General features: G+C 44.8%; 1 protein-coding gene across 4 annotated transcripts in view; it reads left to right on the top strand.

Moving 5' to 3' along the window:
* The first annotated feature begins 2,517 nt into the window (after nucleotides 1-2,517).
* Astn2 (astrotactin 2) overlaps nucleotides 2,518-25,623 on the top strand; it is a 952,034-nt gene continuing 928,928 nt past the window's right edge. For all 4 annotated transcript variants that reach the window (XM_076564364.1, XM_076564363.1, XM_076564362.1 and 1 more), the window contains exon 1: nucleotides 2,518-3,098. In XM_076564364.1, the coding sequence (XP_076420479.1) occupies nucleotides 2,624-3,098 (475 nt within the window). In that variant the 5' untranslated portion in view covers nucleotides 2,518-2,623. The remainder of the gene's footprint in view (nucleotides 3,099-25,623) is intronic.

Here is a 25,623-nt window from a genome sequence, read left to right as displayed (position 1 = left end):
TAGCTCAGTCTGATCAGTAAAGTCTGCGTCATGTGCTCAAGCCTTAACTGCAGTGGAGCTGATACAGTATCTAGACATATTTAGATTCTTCTTGGTCTGTACCTCTGATGATGAAACACTTTCTGGTGCAGGGAAAAGATACATTTAGAGACTGAACAGTTGCAATTGGAGTTTTAACCTACAACACCTACCAGGGGCTGCCAGCCTTTATGGCTTAACTCCAGTGCTTGGCACCACCTCTAGGAAGCTTTCTCTGATTTTTCCAAATTGTAATCACAAGACACCTCACAGAGTCTGCCTTCTGGCCTGTCTGCCTGTGGTACCTGTGGTATTTCTGCACAGGTGCCTTCTCTAGACCTCCCCTATCCATCATTTTTTAGCTCTCTAAAGGCAGCAGTTGTGTTGATCCATCGCCACATGTCCATAGAGTGCTTGGTAGGACATTTGTTGGTGAATGAATGAATGGAAGTGTTCGTCTCATTTGACAGGCCTTTGTATCAGAGGTCCATGAAGGACTTGCACAGACTCTGCCTTACATAAGGGAGCCCTTTTTTTTCCTAGTGTGCACTTCTATAAATGGACTATGTCAGCATATTTGAAGAAAGGGGCATAGAGAATCAGAAAGCCCCATGGCAGAGGATAGTGGCGGATTGTAAGGGCACAAAGGAGAGACTGAGGGAGTCAGGGCAACATTATCTGGTGGAGTAAATGAACTGGAGCAGGCATCAGGGAGGCAGGAGACCATTTAGAATCAGGACTTGAAAGGCTAGATGCCACTCTCTGCCCCTTTGCTCCGCAGATAAGTAAATGAGGACAGGAGAGGAATCCTCACAAATCTCAAAGCAGAAACAGACTCAACTTCCAAGGTCACTGAGGACAACTCAATTTCATAAGAACAGCCTAGGTTTAGAGGTTGAGAGTTTGAATCCAGGTTCTTAGCCAAGCTACCTTGAAAAGTTTCTTCACTTCTCTGACTCCCTGATCTCAGTTTTCTCATCCAGAAATTGGAAATAATGACACCCACCTCGTTAGACTATGATTATGTAGGAAGTTTATGTATGCATATGTCTCAGACCTGGAGAAGGAGAACAGACCTGCATTTTCCCTGTGTTTTTAGTTATCTGCCTTTATCCAAAGGCTTAGAAACAGATTTTAAAAATAGTGAAGGGAGATGGAAAGAGCAATCCACATGAAAGCTAACAGGGAAGAGTCAGAAAGGGAAAAGTTAGGGGGGAAAAAAAGCTCTCCGATGCTAAGACTGCAGAAAGTACAGGTGGCCAAGCTAGACAGAGGAGGGAAATGGCTCATAAATTATAGGGAGGAAGCATTTATGAGATTAAAGTCAACGCAAGGAAGGAGGAAATGGGTGCAGAGATGAAAGAGAACAGAAAGAGGCAAAAAGATGAAGAAAAGCCTGAGCAGTCAAAGGAGTGTGTGCAGACTCAACTCTTGAGGAGGGGATGGCACCCTTTGGGGGCAGGTCTGAAGTATCTAGGTTAGAAACTGGAATCAGCCCAAGGCCACTGGGTGTGATATTCGAAGACCCAGATTTATAATTAAACTTGAATCTCCAGGGGAAAGGAGAGAGAGAGAGAGAGAGAGAGAGAGAGAGAGAGAGAGAGAGAGAGAGAGAGAGAGAGAGAGAGAGAGAGAGAGAGCCATGAGCAAAGTTGGTGATTGAACAGCCCTTTCCTATGGGAACTGGGAAAGGACCCAGAAGCTTAGGGAGCCTGGATAGGTCTCTACCTAGCACCCTTTTCAGGAATTTCTCACTGAGAGAAGAAGCCGCCAAGTAGAGCTGCTCCAAGCTTAGAGCAGGGATCCAAAGTAAAAGTGCCTGAGTGGGCTGCCTGGCATGGAGGCAGCTAGGTGCCAGAGCTGCCTAGCTGGAGTCAGCTGGTGGAGAGGGTATTGGAGAATGAAGTTCAAAGCTTATGTGTTCACTAACCCAGACCTGGATGGAGGAGTTAGGTGGTGTCCTGATAGTGAGATTGGAGACAAGTGGTTGGGGAGGGGCTTTTGATGCCCACCGGAACTTATTTCAGACGCTACAACTGGGTAGAAGGTTGAAGAGACTTGTTTTTGAGATTGGTGTGGGGAAGAGAAAGTTACCTTGGCTATCCAGGGGCGCACTCAACCTCCAGGAAGGCAGGGCCCTGGTCAAGGCTAGGTTAAGGTGCACCCCAGTTGCAGCCTGGGGTTTGAGCCAAGGGAGACTTGAGTTGACTTAGGAGGGATTGAAGGAGACGCAAGAGGGCCCTTAAGTGTTAAGAATTTTAGAGAGGGGTGTTGGAGCTGAAGAACCCTGTGCAGGAGGCATAGGGGGGGATCCTGGGAAAGGGGAGGGAGCTACTGGGACCCGCACGAGGCCGGGCGGAGCCTCCAAAACGCTCGGGGTCCGCCAGGGGAGCAGGTGAAGGGGGGGCCGGCGGCGGGGCGCGGGGAGGCGGTCCAGGGCCGATCGGGAGGCGGAGCCCAGAGCTGGGGGCTGCTGGCTAGTGGCTCTCTAGGCTCCTTAGCTCAGGCGTCCTGGTTCGCTTCAGTGTCCGCCGTCTCCACCGCTGCTCCTTCTTCCTTCTTCGCCACCGCCGCCGCCGCCCGCAGCACCGCAGCCCCTCCCGCCATGGCCGCCGCCGGAGCCCGGCGGAGCCCCGGCCCCAGCTTGGGGCTTCGGGGGCGGCCGAGGCTCGGCTTCCACCCGGGGCCGCCGCCGCCACCGCCGCCGCCGCTGCTATTGCTGTTTCTGCTTCTACTGCCGCCGCCGCCGCTGCTGGCCGGCGCCACCGCCGCCGCCGCCTCGCGGGAGCCCGACAGCCCCTGCCGGCTGAAGACCGTCACGGTGTCCACGCTGCCCGCCCTGCGGGAAAGCGACATTGGCTGGAGCGGTGCCCGCGCCGGGGCCGCGGCCGGGACCGGAGCCGGGGCCGGGGCTGGGGCCGGAGCCGCCGCTGCCGCGGCTGCCGCGTCCCCCGGCTCCGCGGGCTCAGCCGGCACAACCGCGGAGTCTCGTCTCCTGCTCTTTGTGCGTAACGAGCTCCCCGGACGCATCGCCGTGCAAGATGACCTGGACAACACCGAGCTGCCCTTCTTCACCCTGGGTAAGGGTAGGCGCCACACACGCGGAGTCCCAAGGATCCCAGAACCCCTAAGTGATGCCAGACGGGTGGGGGCGCCCTGGGGATCCCCGCTCCAGGCTGCCCCATCTAGGTTTTCAAAGGGCAGCCGAGGGGCCCGCAGGGCGCACAGGTGGTTGGAAAGAGTGTGGGGCAGGAGGTCCTGGAGTGAGCGCTCTGGGAGCCCGGGGGCGTGCCAAGGATCCCGCAGTGGGGACCTGGCCCTCCGCTTTGCAATCCATTCTCTGAGCTCCGCCCCTTGCACCCCGGACTTAGGAGACCCCAGGTCTGTCAGTGTGTTCTGACTAGGAACTGGGCAAGGAAGCCCCTTGTTCCAAAGCCAGTTCATGGTCAAGCTGCGCACTGCTCCTCTGGACAGCTCCACTTCTCTGCCCCCCTCTCTCTGGTCTCAGAGTTGTCGATTCTGCCTTTCCAGACGGGTTTTCTCAGGATTATAGCAGAGTAGCTACGCGTACAAGGAAAGCTCCAGTCCGCAAACGCTCTGCTTCCGTATGGGCTTGGTGACCTTGGCTAAGTCGCTTCCCCTCTGAGCTTCGGTTTTGGTCTTCTGTGAAATCGGGCTAGAATCGACTGAGTAATGTTTGAGGCACTGGGTTTCTGCGCCCAAGCTCTCCACTTTGGTGTTCTCCCTCCAGCCGCGTTATCCGTATCACCTTCTCCCTTCTCCATTCCTCCTGGTCGCGAGCAGGCTTGTCCTTGCTGTTCACTTACTGGACTAATAATAAGAAAAGCAAGGGAAAGGAAGGGAGAAGAAGAAACTGGTGGGGGTAGGGGGGCTCAAATAGAAAAGTTAATCAGAAAGTTCGCCAGCAGCTTGCCGCCTGCTGATTCCCGGCGCGAATCCCGGAGGAGTCGGCCCTTCCGTGGAGCTGTGGGAAGCGCGGCTGATTTCCCACCCGGGTAATTGATAGCTTAATTATCTCAGAGAGCGTTTACAAAAATGTTGTTCCCCTTAGCTCTCCCGCGCTCGCTCCTCGCTCGCTCTCTCCTCCCCTCTTGGGGGCGCGGGGCCCGATTGGTTGTCGGAGTCAGGCCAACCACAGTGCGGGAGAGATGCCAAAGGCTCGCATGGAGAAGCTTCTGCAAGACCCCTGTTTTCTGGGGATCTAGATCTGATTCCAGTGTCGTGCAGTGGCGGGCTTTAGTGGTTGGCATTCTTAGGAGCCCTTCCAGAACCTCCGGGGTTAACTCTTTGCTTTCTGGAGAAGATCTATAGAGTAATGGACTAGATAGACTTCACTCCCCTGGGAGTCCTGATGTTTTCAAATGTATTTTGCAATACCCTCCCTCCTCTCCTTTCCATTTTGTCTCCCTTTTACGCGTTTGAGCCAGCAACTAGTCTGGCCACAAGGTTTGGGGGCCCTGTGCCTTTGTGAGTAGTTGTTACTTGAGTATATGGAGCTTTCGGGGGGGGGGGGGGCAAAACAGGCAGGTTCCCAGGGGACTTCTCATGGCAGTGCATCTGGAACGACATGTGACACACAAGCACACACACACACAATCTCTCTGTCTCTCTGTCTCCTCTCTCTCTCTCTCTCTCTCTCTCTCTCTCTCTCTCTCTCTCTCTCTCTCTTCCCCCCCCCATGCATCATAAGCACTCATAGACACACGCATACAAACTCGCAGTAGCCTTTTTCATGTGCACCCATAGGCTGCTCACATCCAAGGAAGGGGGTGCATAAGGGTCTAGGTGGAGTTCTTGAGGGCACTGAACACTCTCAGGCTCAATATTATTGGTGTGTAGGTGTTTTTTCTCCAAATACACAAAAGCTATCCTTACCACTTTCAATCACGCCCCTTTTCCTCCATCCTGACAAACCTCTCCACCGGATAGCGGATAGCGTGAGATGCCCGGAATGGAGGTTTTCCTGCATGGCCTTCCAAGTGAGGAAGACAGGGAGAAAGAATGCTGGCCTTGGCCCCCGAGTAGTGCCTGAGTTGGCAGGCAGAACTCCACAGCATTCCAGTTCATCAAAAACGTGGGAATCAAGTCCAGCTAGCTATAGAATTACCTCAAAATTCCTGGAGCTAGCAGTCCTTGCCATTTTTAACTTTGGCTTTCAGGAGGATGGGGTACCTCAGTAAGAGTCAAGCAAAACCCCGAACCAGAAGTCTTGCGCCCCTCAGAATAAGCTTGAGAGTCCCTGGTATACTCCATTCGGAGCCTTTTACTGATACACAGGCAGGAGCTGGGTGACTGGCGACCTTCTGCCCCCTGGAATGGCCAGATACTTGCCTCTTGGGCTGCACTAAGCTTTTTGGGCCCACATTGGGAATTGGGTTTCCAGCTCCACCCCCTCCCCACCCCAGAGTCCTGCATTGGCAGCTCAAGAGCTCCCGACAGGGATTTGGCTAGCGAGGTACTCAGCAGATGGCAGGGTATAGCAGGAGCTGTGTAGGGAGACGTGGGCTTTTTATTTGTGTTGGTCTTCGACTGTTTGCGTGTAAACACGGAGTGCACAATGAGCTCTTAGAGGGCCAGGCTGGCTGGCGATGAGGGCTGGTGGCAGCACCAGGAGGGGGTGGGCAGTGTGAATTATTTATAGTGACTTCTTTCCCAATGTCCTAAGGCAGCTCCATTGCACCTCTGGACCTTTATTCACGCTCTCTCTCTAGTATTTGCTTCTGGCCAGTTAGGCTAGATTTTCACCACAACTTGTTCTTTTAGGGAGGGGTCATAGCTGTGTGTACAAAATTGAGGCTCAAATCCTGCCACTAGTGGGGAGTGTGGAGCCACCACTAGGGTATGATGGTGTTTGGTGCTTGGCAAAGCCCTCCCTGCCATGACTTGGGTCCTGGGCTTAGAGATGTTGACTGCATTAAATGTTGCAAAAATTCAAAAACCTAGTTGGGGCCCTTAAGGTACCTCTCTGCATATACTGTCTAGCATCCTCATTCATTAAAGTCATCTTCCCTCATTCCATTCTGTCTTTTAATGGAGTTATTGGTAATTCCTGAGGATTTTTTTCCCTTTTGGATCCATTCCTTTTTGTAGCTCTACATTCTCTCATGAAATCAAACCTGCTAGATGGGAGTTCATATTTAGATGTGAAAGATACCCCGAGTTTTCATGCTTGGGTCTCTCACTTTGCATTTGATTATGTCAATGGCATTGATAAAGTAAATTTTCCCTAAGAGTGATCAAGGAATAGCAAGTAGTTATTGAATCTTTAATGTCATGCTGAGAGTTTTACTCTTGCCATGTATTATTAATTTGTGCAAAATAATATGGAGTATGAACTACTGTTATTCCCATTTAATAGATGAGGAAGCATTCTCAGATATTCCAGTACAAAGTTACACTGTAAGTAACTGGTAGAACTGGGACCAGGATCCTAATCTATTGGCTGCTTATAGTCTTGGCAGTTGTCAAGCTGGTATTCTGAAGGAAGCATACTATGTATACAGGACAGGTCCTAGGTAGAGAGACATTCTATGCATCAACAAGAAAAGAAACCATTTTAGTGGGAATCTCCACTATGTCACTGAGCTGAGTAGGAGGGTTTTGAAAGTGATGTTTGAATTAAATGATCAAGTGCTAGGATTCAGGGCTGTCTAGCATGGCTGATGAGTGTGATGATGTGATGTCAGGGAAGAAAAGCATCTCTATAGACTTGAGGAAATTTAGGGACAGTTTCTATACCAGAAAAAAAGTAGACTTGAGCAAGTGTGCACTGAGGATTGTAAAAGGAAATTTGAAGACAATCTGAGTGCTAAAATGTAGCAGGGGAGCTTACTTAGTGTTAGGTTCTAGTAATCTCTGACAAGGTTCCCTGTGACCTTGAACAGGTCACTTATCCCTCCAGAGATTCAGTTCTTTGTGCTATAATATGAGTGGGTAGATGAGCCCTAAAATAATCCTTTAGTGTAAAAGCTTCTATGAACTTGAAGTGCCCTGACCTACTCTGTCACTTTGACTAGCTCCTTGTGCTTCTCACTTCTGTTTGCCTTTGCTGGTAACATGGGGGTGTTGGTAGGGATAGATTGAAAAGAACGGGTTTGAATAGGAGCAAGTGATAGTGTAGGGCTTCTGAGGTGAATCTGCATGTCACACAGTCCTTGTCCACCCCCTGGCAGCCCTGCAGTCTGCTGCTGGATTTAACTTCCATGCCCATGGATAGTGAGATGTAATTCTTTTGTTCAGTTCATGAGATTTGTGTGGCCAGACTGTTTACCACCTGCCCTGATTCAGCCAAAGGAGAAAAAAAAAGGGGGGGGGCTAATACTGAGTAATCACCATTGTCCAACATTTCTGAGTCATTTGATTTGCTGTGTAAACCTGACAGGAGAGTAATGTAATGTACAGTCAGTAGGGATGTAAAGGAAGAACAATCTTTCACCGTCTTTAAATGCACCTTCATGAGTAAGTCTTGCCAAATCCTGATGGTCAGTCCTTGAAAGGATGCTCTACACAAGAAAGTGACCAGCTTGGGTGGAGAAAAAACATATAATATGAAATGCCAACGTGATCTGTCCAATGGTCAGTTCAGTAAAGGTTTCTTGAAGTCTTCATAGAAATTGATACTCAAAGGTTGGGTAAGGGACTAGGCCCCTAACTGAGGGTGGGTGAGAGCAGAGAATTTAATCAGAGAACAGTCTGTGGAGGGTTGAAGAGGTCTCCTTCAAATGTCACCAGTGTACAATGAGGAATCTGTGCTTTTGTGGGGAGTCTTTTTTAAAGAACATCCAAAAGGCTAAGATAGAAAGTAGGTACAGGCTGGGGGAGCTGTCCAGCAGCCTTTGTGCTGACCCCAAGGTTATAGTACAAACATTCTGAGAGCGGATGAGATCACTGCTCACCGAAAAACTAGCAGCTTTTGGTTAAGTATTTGAAAGGGGGACACAGGGCCTTAGAGACTATGTATCTGTTTGAGTTTCTGTTTTGATTTTAAAGATCCACACCCTTCATTTGAAAGGAGGAACAATGGTTATGAGGGAGCTCTGTCTCCCAAGGAGATTTCTGCCTCCCAGAATATTTGTTAACATCGGTTCCAGTGTTCATTTGTGAGAGATTCTGAGATGGAAAAGGGGGAGACCCTGTCTCAAAATGTTTCAAGCAATGCTTGTACTCCACCAGTCACCAGGTTGGTTGTCATTAAATAGGTATATTTGGGTAACAGTCAAATTTCAGTATCCATGAAGGGATGGGGGTAATTGTAAACAGTGCCTTGGGCTGCAGCGAGGCAGGCCTTTGTTAAGTGAGCTCTTGATCTGCAAGTTTTTCCCCTTTCCTCTTCCTTTGTCACTCCCCACCCTACTTCTTTCCCTTTCAAATCTAATGAAACCTATGTAACACTCAAGGCAGAGAGAAAGGCACCATTTGCTCTCAGAGAGCACCATGATAGAGAGAAAGGAATGGAGTCATAAGTAGGGAAGGCCCCTTTACTCTTCAATCCAAGTCAGCCAGATTTGGTGTCTGAGGTGCTGCATGTGTGAGTGTTGGGGTGTTGTTGACAGTAATGAGATAGCAGGCCTGTGCTAGCTTCGTGTGACCCAGAGCATGACTGTGGTAGGAGGTGTGACCAGGCTGCTTGCAGATAAATCTGCTTGCTTCTCATCCCTTTGTTTGTTGTACCTTGGGTTTTATCTGATGTCAGAGGACATGAACATGTGTTCGGAGAGAAGGGGGGCGGGAAACTGACAGTGACCTCTTAGGTGATGTCCTGAAACTGATAGCATATTGTCTTCTTTGATTACAAACTTCCAGAAGGCATTGAATCCACTCTTTCCATGTCATATCATACAGCAACACCAGTGCTAGACAAAGGAAAGAGCCCCCTTCCACACCCACACACCCACCCACACACAATTCACACTTGAACCTGGGGATCCTCTTACATAAAGAACTGGCTTTGATGCATCTCAATGCATGCAGTGTTGTTGATCATCATAAAGTATACCAGTCTTTTCTCCTCCTCACCATAAAAATAAATAAATAAATAAATAAATAAATAAATAAATAAATAAATAAATACCTTAAGGGGGAAAAATCTCCTTAGGGAAATTGAATTTGTTTCCTGCCCAAGTATCCAGCTGGTTGGCTTCAGTCTCACCAAAAGAGCCCTGTCAGACAATGTATTTTTGTTCTGGAGGAGAGGACCCTTTCCTTAGAGGATAGATAGGAAAAGTCTGCTCTTCTCTAGAAAAAAGGAATGGTCATGTTTAACCTTGGGGTGGAGTAGAATCAGAGGCATGCTTGGTTTCCTGTGCTGACACTTTGCCTAGTTCTCTTACTGACCAGCTAGTGGCAACAGAAGATTAACTATAGCTGTTTTTCCCTTCCCTAGGAGTCAGAGAGCAAGCAGTGCTTGGCAGGGCTTGCTCTGTTTGTTACTACTTGCTGTCTGCTTCCAGCTGCCTTTTTCTACTGTCTGTAGGTATTTTTGGACAGCAGCCTCCAGAAGGACTTCTCTTTAGAACGGAAGAGGTGGGCATTGTCCACAGAAATGTTAAGTGCAAGACTGATAGAGCTGTAGTTTCATCACTGGCATGATAGAATATAGATGTGGCCAAATCTGTAAGCCGAAATCGGAGAAGGGCATTGTATGCTACAAACTTAAGGTTTTAACCATGAGAGGGAAGAACTCCCTCCATTGTATTGCTGCAGTTGATGGGCGGCTCAGCAATACTTCTCCATGCCACTACAGTTTCAGTAGTCAACTCATTTGTTTTCTGCTAGGAGTCCCTTTTCTAGTCAGTTTATCCTGTCCACTTGATTTTATCAAAACAAAACAAAACAAAACAAAACAAATATTATAATGTAAATTTTCACTTGGCATTTCCTTCTTGCTCTTAGACCATAGTTCAGGCTCCCTAAACTAGTGCATTATATCAGATTGTCCAACAAGGAGCTTTCTCCTCCAATCTCTAAGTGCCTCACTCCCTACCCTTAGGAAATTCCTATTTACCATCTAAGACTGAGTTCAAGTGCCAACTTACCACTGAAGTCTATCCTGAACTCTTTGCACCAGCAATGAACACTCACCATCAGTAGAAAAACCATCATGGTACTTATCAGTCCCTGGAGAGCTATAAAGCACCTATGATGTGCCTGACTGCTCTGGTATCATGGGACATTTAAGATCGTCAATTACAATGTCTACTGCATTCAGGAATTTTCTCCATCTTCTGCATGTGTGCATACGTGTATGTACCCATGTTACTGTTCAAGGACAAAAAAATATGATAAGTAAATTCTGAAGTATATGAAAGATGATAAGTTCTATAAAAGTAAACAAATAAAAGAAGGATAGGGAATTCAGAGTTCTGAGATGACGGACTTAGTTTTAATATAAAATACCATAGATAGAGGAGTTTATTGAAAATGTGAGATTGGAACAAAGGCTTAGGAGAAATGAATTATTGTCCAAGAAAATCTAAGAAGGAATATCCTAAGCAGAGAGCTGTCCCAGAAATACCTGAATCAGGAGCACATCCTGGTCATCCGAGGCACAGCATAGGATGGTGAATGGAGTTGGGGTGGAATGGGCAAGCTGGCAAGCAGCAACCAAATCACATATGGCCCTGCAGAAATCTTTCAGGATTTCAGATTTGGTTCCCTGTGCCATGGGATGTGCATGATTTGAGCAAAAGAAAGCCAAGCTCTGGCTTCCATTTCAAAAGCATTATACACTTCTCCCTAAAAAGAAGGACCTCAGGATGATGGCTTGGAGTAGAACAAGAACAGAGCTTATAGCACGTATTTCCTTGTCTGCCTTGTGCTACTTTTCTGTGCAAACTCCAAGCAACCAACAGACCTCTTTCATTTTATACTACAGTGACTCACTTTGGTCTTGGCATGGCAAAGTGTACAGAAAATAATGATAACTTCATGTTTGGTACATCCCATTCCCAAGTCCATACCTGAAAAAACTGGAGAGGCATTTCAATCACACTTTTCCCCTTACAGATGAAATTGGACAGCACCTCTTCTTACATGGAGCCTTCTTTCTGCTGAGCTCCAAGAACCATTTCCACCATTGTTTCCAGTGTCCTCATCTGCATTATGTGTATGATACATAAGAGACAGCATGATTAGTGGGAATAGTGCTGGATTTGTGGAAAGGTCTTACTTTAAGAGTCTGGAAACCAGGTAAAGCATTAGAACTGGGTATGATGGCAAATAGAAAGAAATTGGACATTTGGGAAGATAACGTGTTCTGGAATTATCAAGTGTCAGACATAGAAAGTCAAGATGTCCTTAGCAAATCAGTGGTGGGGCAGACGTCAGATCTTATATGTACTGACTGGCTAATCTGCTGTGTCATACTTCTGCTTTAGGGAAAGGCAACCACCAGGCAACCAGGGACAGGAGGAGGGAAAATCCAGTGGTGTCAAGAAACCATCATTATCCTAGAAATAGTGACCACATACTGACGACGATTATGCTGCATGTAACACCTGCTCCTGCTGCCTTTTTTTTCTTTTTTATGTGTTCTGTACATTGCTAAATGGCAAATGTTTTGTGTGTGTCACAAGCAAGCATAGACCTTAAAGGAGTTGAAACACATACTCAAAATTGCACAGCTCTTATGAAGCTAAGCTTGGTCCAAACCCAAACCAGTTCTGCCTGGTTCTTCTGGTTCTGCATTTTCTCTGACTTTCATGCTGCATGGAATTAGGGGAACTGTCAAACTTTGGTCTCTTGGTCCACCCCATTTTACTTCTTGCCACTTCTCATTAGCAAGAAGTTTCAGCCATTTCTCATATAGGAACTAGGGTGTGACTGTCTTACAGGCACAAGGGAGCCAAGCACCTTGTTTTTGTGCTACATGGGGCTGACTCAGCATCTTTCCAGCACACACCCCCCAACACGCACACACACACACACACACACACACACACACACACACACACACACACACACACCCCTTAGTCCTGCCTTGCTATGAGCACTGGGACTTGGTCCATATACTGTGGATGTTCCTATCACCCATAAACTTGCTTGGGAAGCAAATTCCATTTCTTCTGTACATTCTAGGGTCCATCCTCCCCACTGTTGTTTCTTTTCTCTTCCAATCTTTCCTTTGCCCTCATCTTCCCTGCTCTTCCTTTCTCCCATGCCTTAGGGATTCCCCACCTCCACGCTGTGTAGTCTTATAGAAGACTTGTGACCTTGTACTTCCAGGAATGTGTAGAAGTTTGATGTTCTCTTTCTAGCAATGACCAGGGCATCTGATATCTGTGATACCCAGTTCCTATTTGACTGGGTGTACTTTCTTGTCACACTTCTAGACCCCATAAGGAACCAGTGCAAGAGGAACACTAGGTAAGGTTTTCTGATAGAGAGGAAGTGAGCTGAAGTGAAGCATGTGCCAGCTTTGAGCATCCAAAACCTGATACAGAATCTCCAAGGCACTCATGTCTGAGTTAGGACTTACATATGCCATCTCTGTAAGTCAGCCTCTGATTGCTTATCAATAAGGTGAATGGAACAGTGCAATGATGTGTGTGGTTTTCTGCACTGTTTTTCTTTGGTGAACTCTCCATAAGCTAAACATTAGTCAGGACCCAGCGCTGTGCACAGTTTTTACTTATAATAAGCCTTGTGATCCTCATGGAGGTCCTGAGTGCCCAGTCTAGCCCAGCATGTTCTGTGCCTCTTTGACACCTGGACTCTTTGTTGTTTTGTTTGGGTTGGGGGTAGAGGTATGAATAAATAATGAATGTGGACTCCACTTATTCCCTCCTCCTCTTTCAATATCTGGATTCATTGCCTATGCCTCTCCTCTCCCTCCCTCTCCCTCTCTCAGTAAGGCACAAAAGCATGAAACTGGCCATTGATCTCTGCCAGCTATGGGAAGGTGGGGGCAAGAGGGAATTCTGGGGTTGTCTGAGGACAGTTTAGGCAGAGAAGCACTGAGACACTGAGTCTAAGGCTGGTGAGTGTTGGCGTAGCAGGTGGGGGATATTCCTCTCCCTTCTGGTGGTGGCTGGCTGACAGAGCCTTACTCTCAGGCACGCAGGGAAGTCACGAGTGGCTTTGCAAGCAGCCGAAAAGGAAAGGAACATTTCCATTAGCAGAATCAGCAGTAAAGAGATTTCCAGTCACAGTAATAGCTGCATTTGGGGGAATCATTTCAGTGGTGGCTGTGGGCGGAGGAAGGAAGGATGTGGGATGGCAAGGAGAGGCACAGAAGATGTCTGCTTTGCTTGATGGCTAACTGAGAGCCAGATGTCAAAGGAAAAGTACCTGTTCAGTAGGACTGATCCTGTGACCAGCGTTCAGGATCTCCTGATCCTTTCTGTATGGACAGTACTCCCACTAAGGGGTCCTGGTGAGAGGATTCCTGTGTGTTGTCTTTGTTTCAATTACCTGGGTTCCTCCTTTCAGGATTTTCAGTCAGCAGCAGCCTCCTGGGCTCCTGAGATTTGTGCATGGAAAAAGGATTATTTAACTCATTTTTTTTTCTGAAGTTAGCATCTCGTATGTATGTGACACAGTCTGACTCGGGGGCTCAAAGCAAGAACTTCTGGGGCAAGTGGGTCAACAAGGCTTGGGAACCTGCATTTTCATAAGGTGCTGACTTGGGCGTGTCTCTGGAGGATTTCTCAGATGCCCTGGCCCATGCATGACTCCAAATGACTTCTTGATGTTCAGTGCCTTATTTGAGGCCCTAGCCTCACTGAGGATGTGCACGTGGCTGAATTCCTGACCTCAGGGTGGGAGTACTACTCCCTTTCCCCCTAGATCACACCTGAGCTCTGAGTCCCCTGGGGAACTCCTAGGCTTGACCTCAGTATTGCTTCTTCCAAGATGCCTTGCTTCCTTCCCTTCCAGTAGGCTTAGATCTTCCCCGCTGGATGCTTACACCTCCCTGGTAGGATTGCTACATGTAGCAATGGTAATACAAAATGGCTAACTGAGCTTTTAGATGAAGGATGAATATGCATTTCATATAAACATGTGACATGCAGTATTTGGGACATAGCTATGGTACTGTTATCTCAGTAGTTACCTAAGATCTCTATGTGAATGGGCAACTTGTATCTCACTTAGGAACCTTAAGGCCCAGTGTTTTTTCGTTCCTGTTGGTGAATACACTGCTATTAGATTTGATCCCTAAACTCACTAAACCTGTAGCTCCCCATCTCAAGAGATCAGTTATCTAAGCTAATAAATTGCCTTCTATCCTTCCCCTTACCTCATGTTGTTTTAATTACCTAGTCCTCTAGAAGAATTCACTTGTAAAGACACTTTTTAAAGTCCCCTACTCCTAGTTTCCACCACTGTCATCTAGGTCCAGACCATGGTCCCTTCTAACATAGCGCCCCCCACCCCCAGCTTCTGATGTTTTCTTCTTTTTGTTCCTTGTAGCCCATGGCTCATGGGCCAAATATAGTGCTGTGCTTGATTTCATATGACCCGTAAGCTGATTGACTCATCAAAAATAAGAAAAACAACATGTTCTGATACATGACAGTGACATGGGACTGTGATTCCCCTGACCATAAAAAAACAGATTTCCAGGACACAGTCACACTCGTTTGTTTCTGGGCTGCTTGGAACCAATGTTGCTCTTTGGTGGCACAGTCTGGTAGCCACAGAGAGTGTCTGACCTGTGAAGCTGAAAATATTTACTAATTGCTCTTTATGGAAAAGGCTGGCCAACCCCTGCTGCATAGAGTAGCCAGGGTAATCTTTTCCAGGAAGCAAATTGCTTTTTGCTACTTCCTTGTTTAAAGTCTTCAATTACTCTTTAGATAAAATCCTAATTCGGCTTCAAGGTCCACAAAATCTTAAATAATTTGCCTTCTTCCTGGTTCATCTTCTACCATTTTCTCCTTGCCTCACAAAACTCAAATATTACCTCCTTTAAGATGTCCTCCCTAGCCAAAGCAGCATCTGTACTTTCTGTACCATTTGTTTCTGAAAGTCTTAACCCAGCAGCTTCTGGGAGGTAGGGAGGATTCTGTTTGTCCATTTTCTCTGTAAGACCTGAAGTTTAGGACACTGTATGTAATGTGTTCTGACTAAAATGTACAGGGATGTGTAGGAATGTTTGTGCACACCAGGAAGCCCTCTGGGTAAAGGCCTCATGAAACCCAGCAGGTGGGTGAAATGGTCATATACAATTGGGTTTCTTGAGTTGGCGCCCGCTCTGCTTGGTGTTAAAGTTGAGCCCCTCCTCTTTTCTGGGCTGTCTCTGTCTCGAACGTGATGTGATTAAACTAAGTCATCTGCGAAGCTCTTCTCAGCTATAGGCTTCTGCAGGAGCCCTGGAGGGTGAGGGGTCTGTCTGAGCGCTGCTGAGGCTGGAGCTGCAGCCTGCCTGAAGCCTTCCTCCTTTCCCACTTCGCTTCCTTTGTGGGGCTTCTAAGATCAAACCCTCAGCTCTGAGCCCAGGTGTGACGGAAGTTTCAAGTCCAGTCTCACTAATTTGTGAGAGAACCTTCCTCAATTCCATCCTTTTTAGCTTCCTCCAGGGAGGGAGACTGAAGAAGCTGACCACTCAAAGTAACCAATTACCTGACTGCCAATTGTGGGCCTCCTACTGTCCCTACCCCCTCCTTTTCTCTCTCCTCTTTGTTCTCTTGCCTCTTTAAAACGTCTCTCCAAACTCCAGAGGCCTCTGGAGAGTTGCTCCCCATTCACCTCCCTTCTTGCTTCCAGACAGAACAGAAGGTGTCTCCTGTCCTCAGAGGGACAGCATGTGTGAAAGCAGGAGGCCCGGGGAGTGGGGAGGATGAGAGTGGTCGGGGGAGTAGTGTAGGGACTGTGGTTCTGCGATGGCTGCATCGAGGAGGATTAAAAAGCAGAACAGGTTTGCTAGTCCCAGAAGCATACAGCTCCACTCAGTTTAGAGACAATGAAAGTCTGGTTCTGCCTCTGCCTCTGCATTTGCTCTGTGATTTCAGATGAATGGCAGTCCCTCTTTGAGTCCCAGCCAGGATTAAGCAAACTTCAAGAGGCTGCCCTTCTTCAGGGAGCTGGGGAAGATTGGGTCACATAGGCTATTCTGTCAGGAGAAATCATTCAGGCTGCTTTGCTGCTGGAATCTCAGGTGCCTGGAACGATGCCCAATGTGCAGTCGACAGTTAATAAATGTTTGCTGAGAGAAAGAATGAATGAATGATGAATGGAAAATATGTGTGGTCATACTGTCACTCTCCACTTCTGAATCCATGAGATACATTGCTAATCAATCACTTAATCATGGCTTCAGATTCCTTCCCGATGCAAGAACTCATCAGTCACTACCAGTCAATGGACGTTAGCATGGGTAATGACTTTAATTCACATTCCCTCAACTAAACCAGTTTACCCAAGGACTGTAGACTCTTTGCCTGATGCTTACTCCTTCAGGCATTCATCAACTCAGACTGTGCTGTAGTCAAGGTTTCTATTGCTATAATGAAACACCACGACCAAAGCAACTTAGGAGGAAAGGGTTTATTTGGCTTACTTTTCTACATCATCAAAGGAAATCAGGACAGGAACCCAAATAGGAGCTAATACAGAGGCCATGGAAGAGTACTGCTTACTGTCTTGCTCTCCATGGCTTGCTCATCTTACCTTCTTAAAGAAGTTAGGACAACCAGCTAAGAGGTGGCCCACCCCACATACAATGATCTGGCCCTCAATCAGAAATTAAAAAGAAAAAAAAATGCTCCATAGGCTTGCTGATAGCCCAGCCTTATGGAAGAATTTTCACAACTGGAGTTCTCTCCTCTCAGCCTGTGTCAAGCTGACATAAAATTACCCAGCACAGACCCTGTGCCAGGGTCCCTGGAAGCTGGAAAATGCATGGAGCTCTCAGTCTATTGGGATAATCACATTTGTATGTTTTGATCTGCAAAACACTTTTTCATGAGTATTTTTAGCATTCCCACATTATAAATGAAGAAATAGCCATTCAGAGAGATGAAGTCCATTACCCAGGGTCACACAATAAATAGTATTAGCTGCATTTACTTTGAAAAGGAAACTTTGTATCACTGCCATGAGTGGAACTCCAAAATAATGATATAGATAGAAAATAGCATTTAAAAGTTATTATATAAGAATTAGTGACTGTTGAGTACCCAGACCTAGATGGGGCATCTATACCATATTCAGGGCTCTAGAAACATTGTGGAGGAGAGGGTGGAAAGAACCACAGAATAGGGAGGGATGCTGGGAAGTGTTGTCTGGAGATGGCACAGCTATTATACTCATGAAATCACAGAACCCGTGGTTACCTAAATAAGACCTTCTTGAGGCGCTATTGGCAATTAATACTTACGGCGGAGGAAGAAGAATCATTTTCTCCAGTGGTGGAGCCACTTTTAGGGTGCCCATGCCCCAGTAAATAGTAACTCCTGTTCATGCTCATGGGAGCAACCCCAATTCAACTCAGCTATTTGTCAAAACTAAATCAAGACCAAACTGACTTAACCACAGGAGAGGGGATTGATGGAAGGAAGGAAAGTTCAATGAGAGTCCCCAGGGTGATCAGAGGGCGTAATTAGGGGTGAGATGGCCAAAGCACTTTGTATAAAGAAATACAACTATCAAATAGTAAATTAATTTGTTAAATTAAAAAAGGGTATAACTATTGCCACACAGTCAATGCCACCTAAAGTTTTATCTCATGCATCAAGAAATAATGATCAGACCCAACATTGAAGACATGGGTGTTCTTCTAAAATTCATATTTGTCCACTTCTAAGATTTCTTCTACCACATATAGTATATACACATTACATGTTTTGTTTAAAAGATCCATACCTCATAACTACTATCCACTTTAAAGATCCAACCTGGATGTCATGTCCCTGGTTCTAATATCATTTTATTTTTTGCTTCTCCAAGAAACAGCTCCTAAATATATTGCATATCCCTTAGTACAGACACCCTCATTTTCAAGGTGTACGCTTCAGTTTTTCATCAACTTGACATAAGCTAGAATCATCTGAGAAGAGAGAACATCAACCAAGCAATTACTTCCATGAGATTGGCCTGTAGGTAAGCCTGTGGGGACATTTCTTCATTAATGATTGATGCGGGAGGGCCCACACTGTGAGTGATGTTATACCTAGGAAAAGTGTTCCTGGGTTATGGAAGAAAGGTAGTTGAGCAAGCCATGGTCAGCAAGCCAAAAGCAGCACTCCTCCATGGATTTTGCTTCAGTTCCTGCCTCCAGGTTCCTGACTTGGGCTCCTGCCCTGACATTCCTCAGATTTAGAGTGCGATGTAAAAGGGTAAGCCAAATAAATTCTTTTCTCACTGGGTTGCTTTTGGTCTTGGTGTTTAATCACAGCCATAGAAAGTTAACTAGGACACAAAGGGAAGATATTTGTCTCTCTTGCAGGTCTATAAGCTACCATAATTCAACATCATTTTTCTTTAGTAATTGTAACTGTAGTAAGCTAGTGTTTATTGCATTTCTCTCCTTAATTTTTAATTTTAACACAAGGAATACAAACTTGTTATAGCCTTTATATAATTCAGGAATACAATGAGAAGTGTATATCTTTCCTTCAAGTTCATCCCAAGAGGTAGCTTGCTCGGATCCGTTTGCAGAAGTTTGCCTGAAAAACCATCTCTGATGCATCAGCAAAGGAGAAGAGACTCATGTAAGTTCACTCTGCACAGCTCTTGCAGGCAGTTCCTGAATATGGAAAGACTGTCTTTAGTAAGAACCTGGCTTTTTAACTGGGTTCCATCATAAGTCAGAGAAGCGTATTCAGTTCTGCAGCTCCATGAAAGAAATGCTCTCCTTTTATCTGTCTTTATCACTGGGATTCAAATTTCATTTGTACAAAAGTTTCTATAGCTTAGAAATCTACTTTGCAAGCACATCACTTTCCCTCAACTGCTGCATTGATACCCACTCTCCACATGGCAGATGAATACTAGAAAGATGGCAGTTGATGTTTCTGCTGGGTTTTTAAAAGGTTGTAGGACTAGAGAAAGCTCACTGACAATCTTATATTTAATTGAATTTATAATCTAACTTTAAATTTTACTACAAGGGATACAGTCTTGTGGTAGAGTTCATATACTAGAAAAGAAATACTGAGAATGCCAGAAACACTGCGTTCCTGACAGGTGGTTGTGCTGGGAGCATTGCTAGGACCATTTTGGAGAAGATATCTGCCTGAAGAGCCATTAGATGTGACAATAAAGGATAAGCAACTCATCCAACTTCACTGCACTTAGCTAGCTATACAAGACTTTCTTGAACACGTACTTATTGCACACAGACACACACACACACACACACACACACACATGCACAGACACACAGGTGCCTTAAAGTCATGTATACATACACTTATATACTGCATCAGTTAGCTTATTGTTACAACCAAATATATGAGAGAAGCAACTTAAGGGAGGAGACTTGACTTGGCTCCTGATTAAGAGGATATATCCATCATGGCAGAGAAGACACGGTGGCTGAAGTGTCTTGGTCTGTGCTAATGGGAACTTGTGATACAGCTGTTTCACATCATGATGGAAAAGAAAGCAGAGAACATTCAGAAAAGAACCAGGGTTGATCTATAACTCATAAGGCCTGACTCCATGACTAACTTCCTACAGCTATCCCCACTCGTTAAAGGTCCCATGATTTTCCAAAACAGTGCCACCACCTGAAGACCAAGTATGCTAACACTTGAATCTGTATAGGACATACATATATGTCTATATACAAATCATACATATATGTACAAATGAGATAGGGGGATGCTCTGAGAATATGATGCTTCTTCTGTCTGGAGAATTAAAAGAAGAAACTGAACATTTTGGGGGAAAAAATCCTGACAGAAAGGGAATGATTGTCAGGAGTTCCTAGAAGAGTATTTGAGTATTTGATTTATGATGGATAAAGCCCTTCTTTTATTTCCTTAAACTTTTTACTTGAGTGGGAAGGTAGACTATTTTGGGAGGAGCTGTCTGGTTTAAGACTGAACCCTTGTTTCTAAGACCATTTGTATTAGCACTTAGAAAATCTATTAAAGCAGTGCACCATAAAAAAATAATAAATGCACATTAAAGATTTCATTTTAATGTGAAATACATAAGTGAGCATACATTTGCCAAGTTTGGGATGCAGGCATCAGGTCTCATTCTGAGTCTGGGTCATCTGGTTGTAGTTCCTTGCCATCTTTCGTGCATAAACCATGCTCATAATGCACCAAAGATGATCTCCAATGTTGGTTTCATTAAAATGGACTAAGGACTTAGGTGCTTGCCAAGTCATTCTTTTAGAGTTTTATGATTCCTTTCTAAATCTTTATGGTTGTCATGCCTGACCTAACTCACTAGCAGTATTTAAGTGACTTTGGCATTTTTTTAAATACAGTAAAATCATCTTAGCCTCATAGAAACCACTTTCTTTGGATGCTCATAAATTTTTAATTTAGATTCTATTTCATGAAAATTTAAAATTGTAAGAAACACAATGAGCATAAATAGGTTTGGGAAACAAACTGATTTCCCATGGAGTGTGTGTGTGTGTGGCGGGAGTGGGGATAAAACTCAATCGGTGCTAAACTCCTTAGCATACTAGAGAGAAAATGCCTCACCAGTCTGCCTCATCATGGTCTATAAACCTGGGATGTGCTACCTGTAGATATAACCTTTGATCTTGCAACATGGTGTTGTCATCTAGAAAGTTTATACTTGAAAATTACACAATTGAGTTAAAGAAGAGCAAAACAACAACAACAACAAAAAAACAACAAAGAAATCTCATAGTGTTTTATGTAAGTTTATAATTTTGTGTTGGGCTGTATTCATAGTTAACCCTGAGTGCAAGTAGCTGGACACACCTGCCAGGGATGATGTGACACAGAGGCTAAGCTGACAGTTGGTGAGGCAATGCCAGATGAAAGCTTTGTACGTATATTTGGTTCTTAGAACTATGGTATAGCAGTCTGAGCCCCTAGATACTGTTTTTTCCAAATCTTGATGTTAAGAAGAGGAAATAACACCTGAGAGATGAGTCAGAAATGTAATCTCTGGTATCTTAAGATTCATGACCCCTACCCATACACACACACACACACACACACACACACACACACACACACACACACACACAGTTGGGATTCCACTGCAATTGCTTTTTCCTGTGGAGTTTGAGTGGTCTTTGGAGCAAAGCATCCTAATACTTTCTCTGTCTTTTGAATGACAGAACTGTGATATAATCACAGAAGTGATCCAAATCCATAGCTGTCAGGGCTCTTAGAGATCTTCCATAAAGCCTTCTGGCTGTGCAGAGTAAGGCCATGGCCCAGAGAAGGCTCTCACCTTCCTGGAAGCCAAGGGATGGACTGAGGATGTTTCTTATTGCAGATGTGAAACAGCAGACCTAACTTCTTTCACATCCACCAGATTTTCCTGGATCCTTACCTGCTGGGAGAGGTGAACACATGATGCAGGGACAGTGTATGTGTGTGAGGAGGGCTGCTAAGAGTTTTCCTGTTTTATGAGGTGCCAGGTATAATTCAAAACTCATTTTGGGGATGTCTCACCCCATAAAATCTCTTTAAGTAGGTATGGCTTAGAATTTGTTTTGATTTCCCCAGCATGTGTTTTTAATACCTCTTCTCTTCATCTCATTTTTCTTCTCCTTTCCTTCTTTATGATCTCTCACCAATTTCTCAAAGCATCTGCCCTGGGGTGTTCTGAGGGGACTTGGCTAGTGCAGGTGGCCTTGAAAGAAAGGATCCTGCAGTTTAAGTTAATGGGCTGGCAAATGGTTGTGAAGATTCTTGCCTTTCTTGGATGCTTCCTGGGCAAGGATATTGGTTCAGGAAATGACGTCAGTGATCAGCTTTCTGCATATACTTTTAGAAGGCATTCTTATTTGGGGGAAAAAAAACCCCTCTTTTATGGCCTACTACATTGCATCCTAAGAGCAGCTCCTCCTTTACTTTCCCTGCCTCTTTGTGGTGCTCCTAGTCTCTAACACTACCCCAATGCCTTCTTTAAGAGGGTGTATCATCTGCTGCCTCAAGAGTCATCCCCACATGTTTCTTCGCCCTTGACTTGAATCTCCAATGGAGATTATAAAATTTGGTTATAAAATCAAGGGCACATTCTGTGGCATCTGAGACCTCCACATAAGAACCACCTCAGTAATTGTTCTTTCTTATAAGTTTCTGCCTATACTTCAGCCAAATTGGACATTTAACTGTTCTGGGAAAATAAACTGTCTTTCTCCATCTCTATTACGATGTCCTTACTCACCCCTGTTAGGATGTCCTAACCCACATGTATGTCTGCTGTTGGAAATCTATTGGTGGAAACTTCCATTCCTGGTTCCTACCTCCCCCAATTAATCTTTCCACACATTGTTTTCATGAAACTTTATTTCAAATCTCTTTAAGCCCGTCTCCCCTGTTAAAACATTTATGCTCGTTGTTTCTTTACCCCTCTCCTTGTCACAGTGCAGCATTGTATACTTATGGTGACTGAAACAAAATCTGCAGAAATAGCCACATGTGGTCAGTGGCTTCTCCACCAAACTGCAGAGCAGAAAATTCAGTTATGCAGCCCTGTTTGTGAGATTCGGAAAGGAGTGGAAGGAATCGTGGGCTTTTGGTTCTGTTACCTCGAACAAGATCTTTTACTAAATAGATGTCCATAAATGTTGGTAGAACTGATTTTTGTAACAAATGACTATGTAAACCCATAACTACCAAAAGATCTGGTTTTAAGTGCAAAGCAATTAATTTTTCAAACACACCAACGTTTGCTAATAAAAATGCTACACCACGAGATTTCATTTGCAAAGTCTAGGATGTTTTCTAATCTGGGATATCTTATATTAATCCATTAATCACACTCACCAGTAGGAATTCTAGGCCCCTGGTGGGTCATTTCTCAGTACTTCTTTGTTTTCTCCTCTCCTCCTCCCCTGCATCCCAGCTCTGCTCAATGAGCATCTGGACCTTCCAGTGGATACATAGATAAGGGGCCCCAGGAGCTTTTAGTCCCTGCAAGAGGAGTGCAGATGGATCTGTCTAACATGAACACACAGGTTTGAGCGTCCATCGACGTTTTATGGAAGATTTATGAGCATTTCTTTGAGACAGAACTCCAGAAACCCCTCCCTGTGAGTGATGGCATGCAGCCTGAATACACCCGCTCTTCCTTTCTGCTCTAATCTCACCTCCCGTCTTCCTCAGCTTCTTCTTCATCCACACTTTCTGCATTCCTTCTTCTGTTTTCATTAGAGTCCTTTTCTCCCTCTTTCACTTTGCTCTTTAAAAAGTCTTTTCTTCTCTCTTTACTCCCTTTCCTACTCTTTCTGCGTGTGTCCTTTTGGGCACTAGTATTTCTCCTCATTAGTTCACGTTATTCAGTGTCTTTTTGTCCTGTGCCCATCATCTAGAACATAGCTCCTCCCATCTTCTCACCTTGTCCAAAGGAGCTCATTGTTGATCAGCTTGACCATTTCTGCAAACTGAAATACATACATACTGTTTAGAGCCAGTGAACCCTTCCAGGTTGGTATTTTCAGTAGAGAAGATGGATGGACCTGGGTTGAGGGTGGCAGTGACTTGCAGGGGCAGCCCACATTCCTTCTGATTAGATGTCCTCCTAACTTCTAAGCTACCTCTACTGTCAAGCATGGTTCCAAATACGCTGAGTGACCTTAGGGTCCTTCATGACCACTCGAAATATCACCCACAAAACTCACCTACCTTTTACATGTGAAATATATTTTTTGAAAGCAGCTGCTGATAGAAAGGACCTGGGTGTTTTATTCCTGTTCTGCTGAATATTCAAGGTTATTTTTCTGTGATGCCAATGGCTCCTCTCTTTGCCCCCTCTGCTGTTCTTGTACTATTTATCCCCAGCTCTTTTTAAAAGCTGTTGTCCTCAGGCCATGAAAACATCGACTGGAAAATTTCAGAAGAAAAGTTGCAAGACTCATACGTCCTTTTAAGAAAGCATGGCTTCTGATGGTGGTAACACAGGCCTTTAATCCAATACAGTGTCAAGCAGGTCTCTGTGATTTATAGGCCAGTCTGGTTTACATAGAAAATTCTAGACAAGTCAGTAGGAGAGAGAGACAGACAAACTGAGAGAGAGAAAGAGAGAGAGAGAGAGAGAGAGAGAGAGAATGAGTGAATATGAATGAGAATGAATGAATCTAAAATTTCAAGCCTTGAAATAGCCAAAAACTCTAAGAATGAGCTGAGACAAGCTAATATATAAAATATCATGTATTTTTTTTTATTCTGGGCAGAGGAATCTTATTTTGACCTTAAAGGCCAATGCCCAATTGTGGTGCAAAGTCTAGTGGTCCTTTAAAGTAGCAATTGTAATGAGCCTAGAAAGTCCTTTCAACACTGAAAAAGCAAACAGAAGCACAAATGAAGTGTGAGGTGAAGGGAAGAAGACGGGGCAGACAAAAGTAAGTGAGTTACCTCCCATGCCTTCTAGAGGGGACTTAAATTTACCTTTCCAGCAGAACTGGGGGTACCTGTTGTAAGTCTTTAATTTTTTCCTGTGTTTTGTTCCATTTTGATGTGTTACACCATTGACACTATTGATTTCCCTCCCATTAATCTATCCAGGTACATGCTACTGTTATGTGGGACCTGTAATTCAACAGTCTCCTATTTGGGCTTTCACTCTCTTGTTCTTCCTTTCTGTATAGTCTTGTGAGTCCCATCCTTCCGTGCTGCCAGAGGCTTTAGAAACATGTGCTTCAGGGACTTAGAACATCACTCAATCAGTAAGGTACTTACCTCGCAGTCATGAGGACCTGAGTTCAATTCTCAGAACCCATGTGAGAAAGGATTGAGATGGTCTGCTTGTAATCCCAAGGCTTGGAGGGTGGAGGCAGAATGAGACTTGGGGCTTACTGGCAAGCTATCCTAGCCTAATTGGTGAGCTCCAGGCAAATGAGAAACTCTGTTTCTGTCTCAAAAGAAGTAAAGGGCACTTTTGTGGATGACAACTGAGGTTGTTTTTGACCTCCATGCATGTGTACACACACATACACACACACACACACACACACACACACACACACACATTTCAAGCATTCATGTGTGCACATATGCATTCATAGTTTTGATAACATGTTTAATTATGCCTCTGGCTATATTCATTGTGGCTTCCCACTGTGCTTATAATAAAATACATTACCTTTTATCAAGGCACAAAAATATTTAACCTCAGCTGTACATTAGAATAATTGGGATCTGCCCTGAGATAATTAAATTAATTAACTAATTAATTAATTAGGACTAGGCAGCTTGGCAGTTTCATATGAAATATTGTCTTACCATACGATCCAATTATTGTAGTTCTTGGTATTTATTCAAATGAATTGAAAGCTTATGTCCACATAGCAATCTGCATGCCTGTTTATAACAGCTTACTTGTAAGAATCAAAATCTGGATAGAAACAATATGTCCACCAATAGGTGAATAGATAAACAAACGTGGTACATGTGAACAGTGGGGTATTTTCAGTAATAAAACATAGAGAATAAAACATAGAGGAAATAACATTGAGGAACCTTCAAAGCATAT

The sequence above is a fragment of the Peromyscus maniculatus genome, chromosome 2 (genome assembly GCF_049852395.1).
Source record: "Peromyscus maniculatus bairdii isolate BWxNUB_F1_BW_parent chromosome 2, HU_Pman_BW_mat_3.1, whole genome shotgun sequence".
Taxonomy (NCBI): Eukaryota; Metazoa; Chordata; class Mammalia; order Rodentia; family Cricetidae; genus Peromyscus; species Peromyscus maniculatus.
The sequence above is the reverse complement of the archived record's forward strand: the minus strand, read 5'-3'. Positions and strand labels throughout refer to the sequence as shown.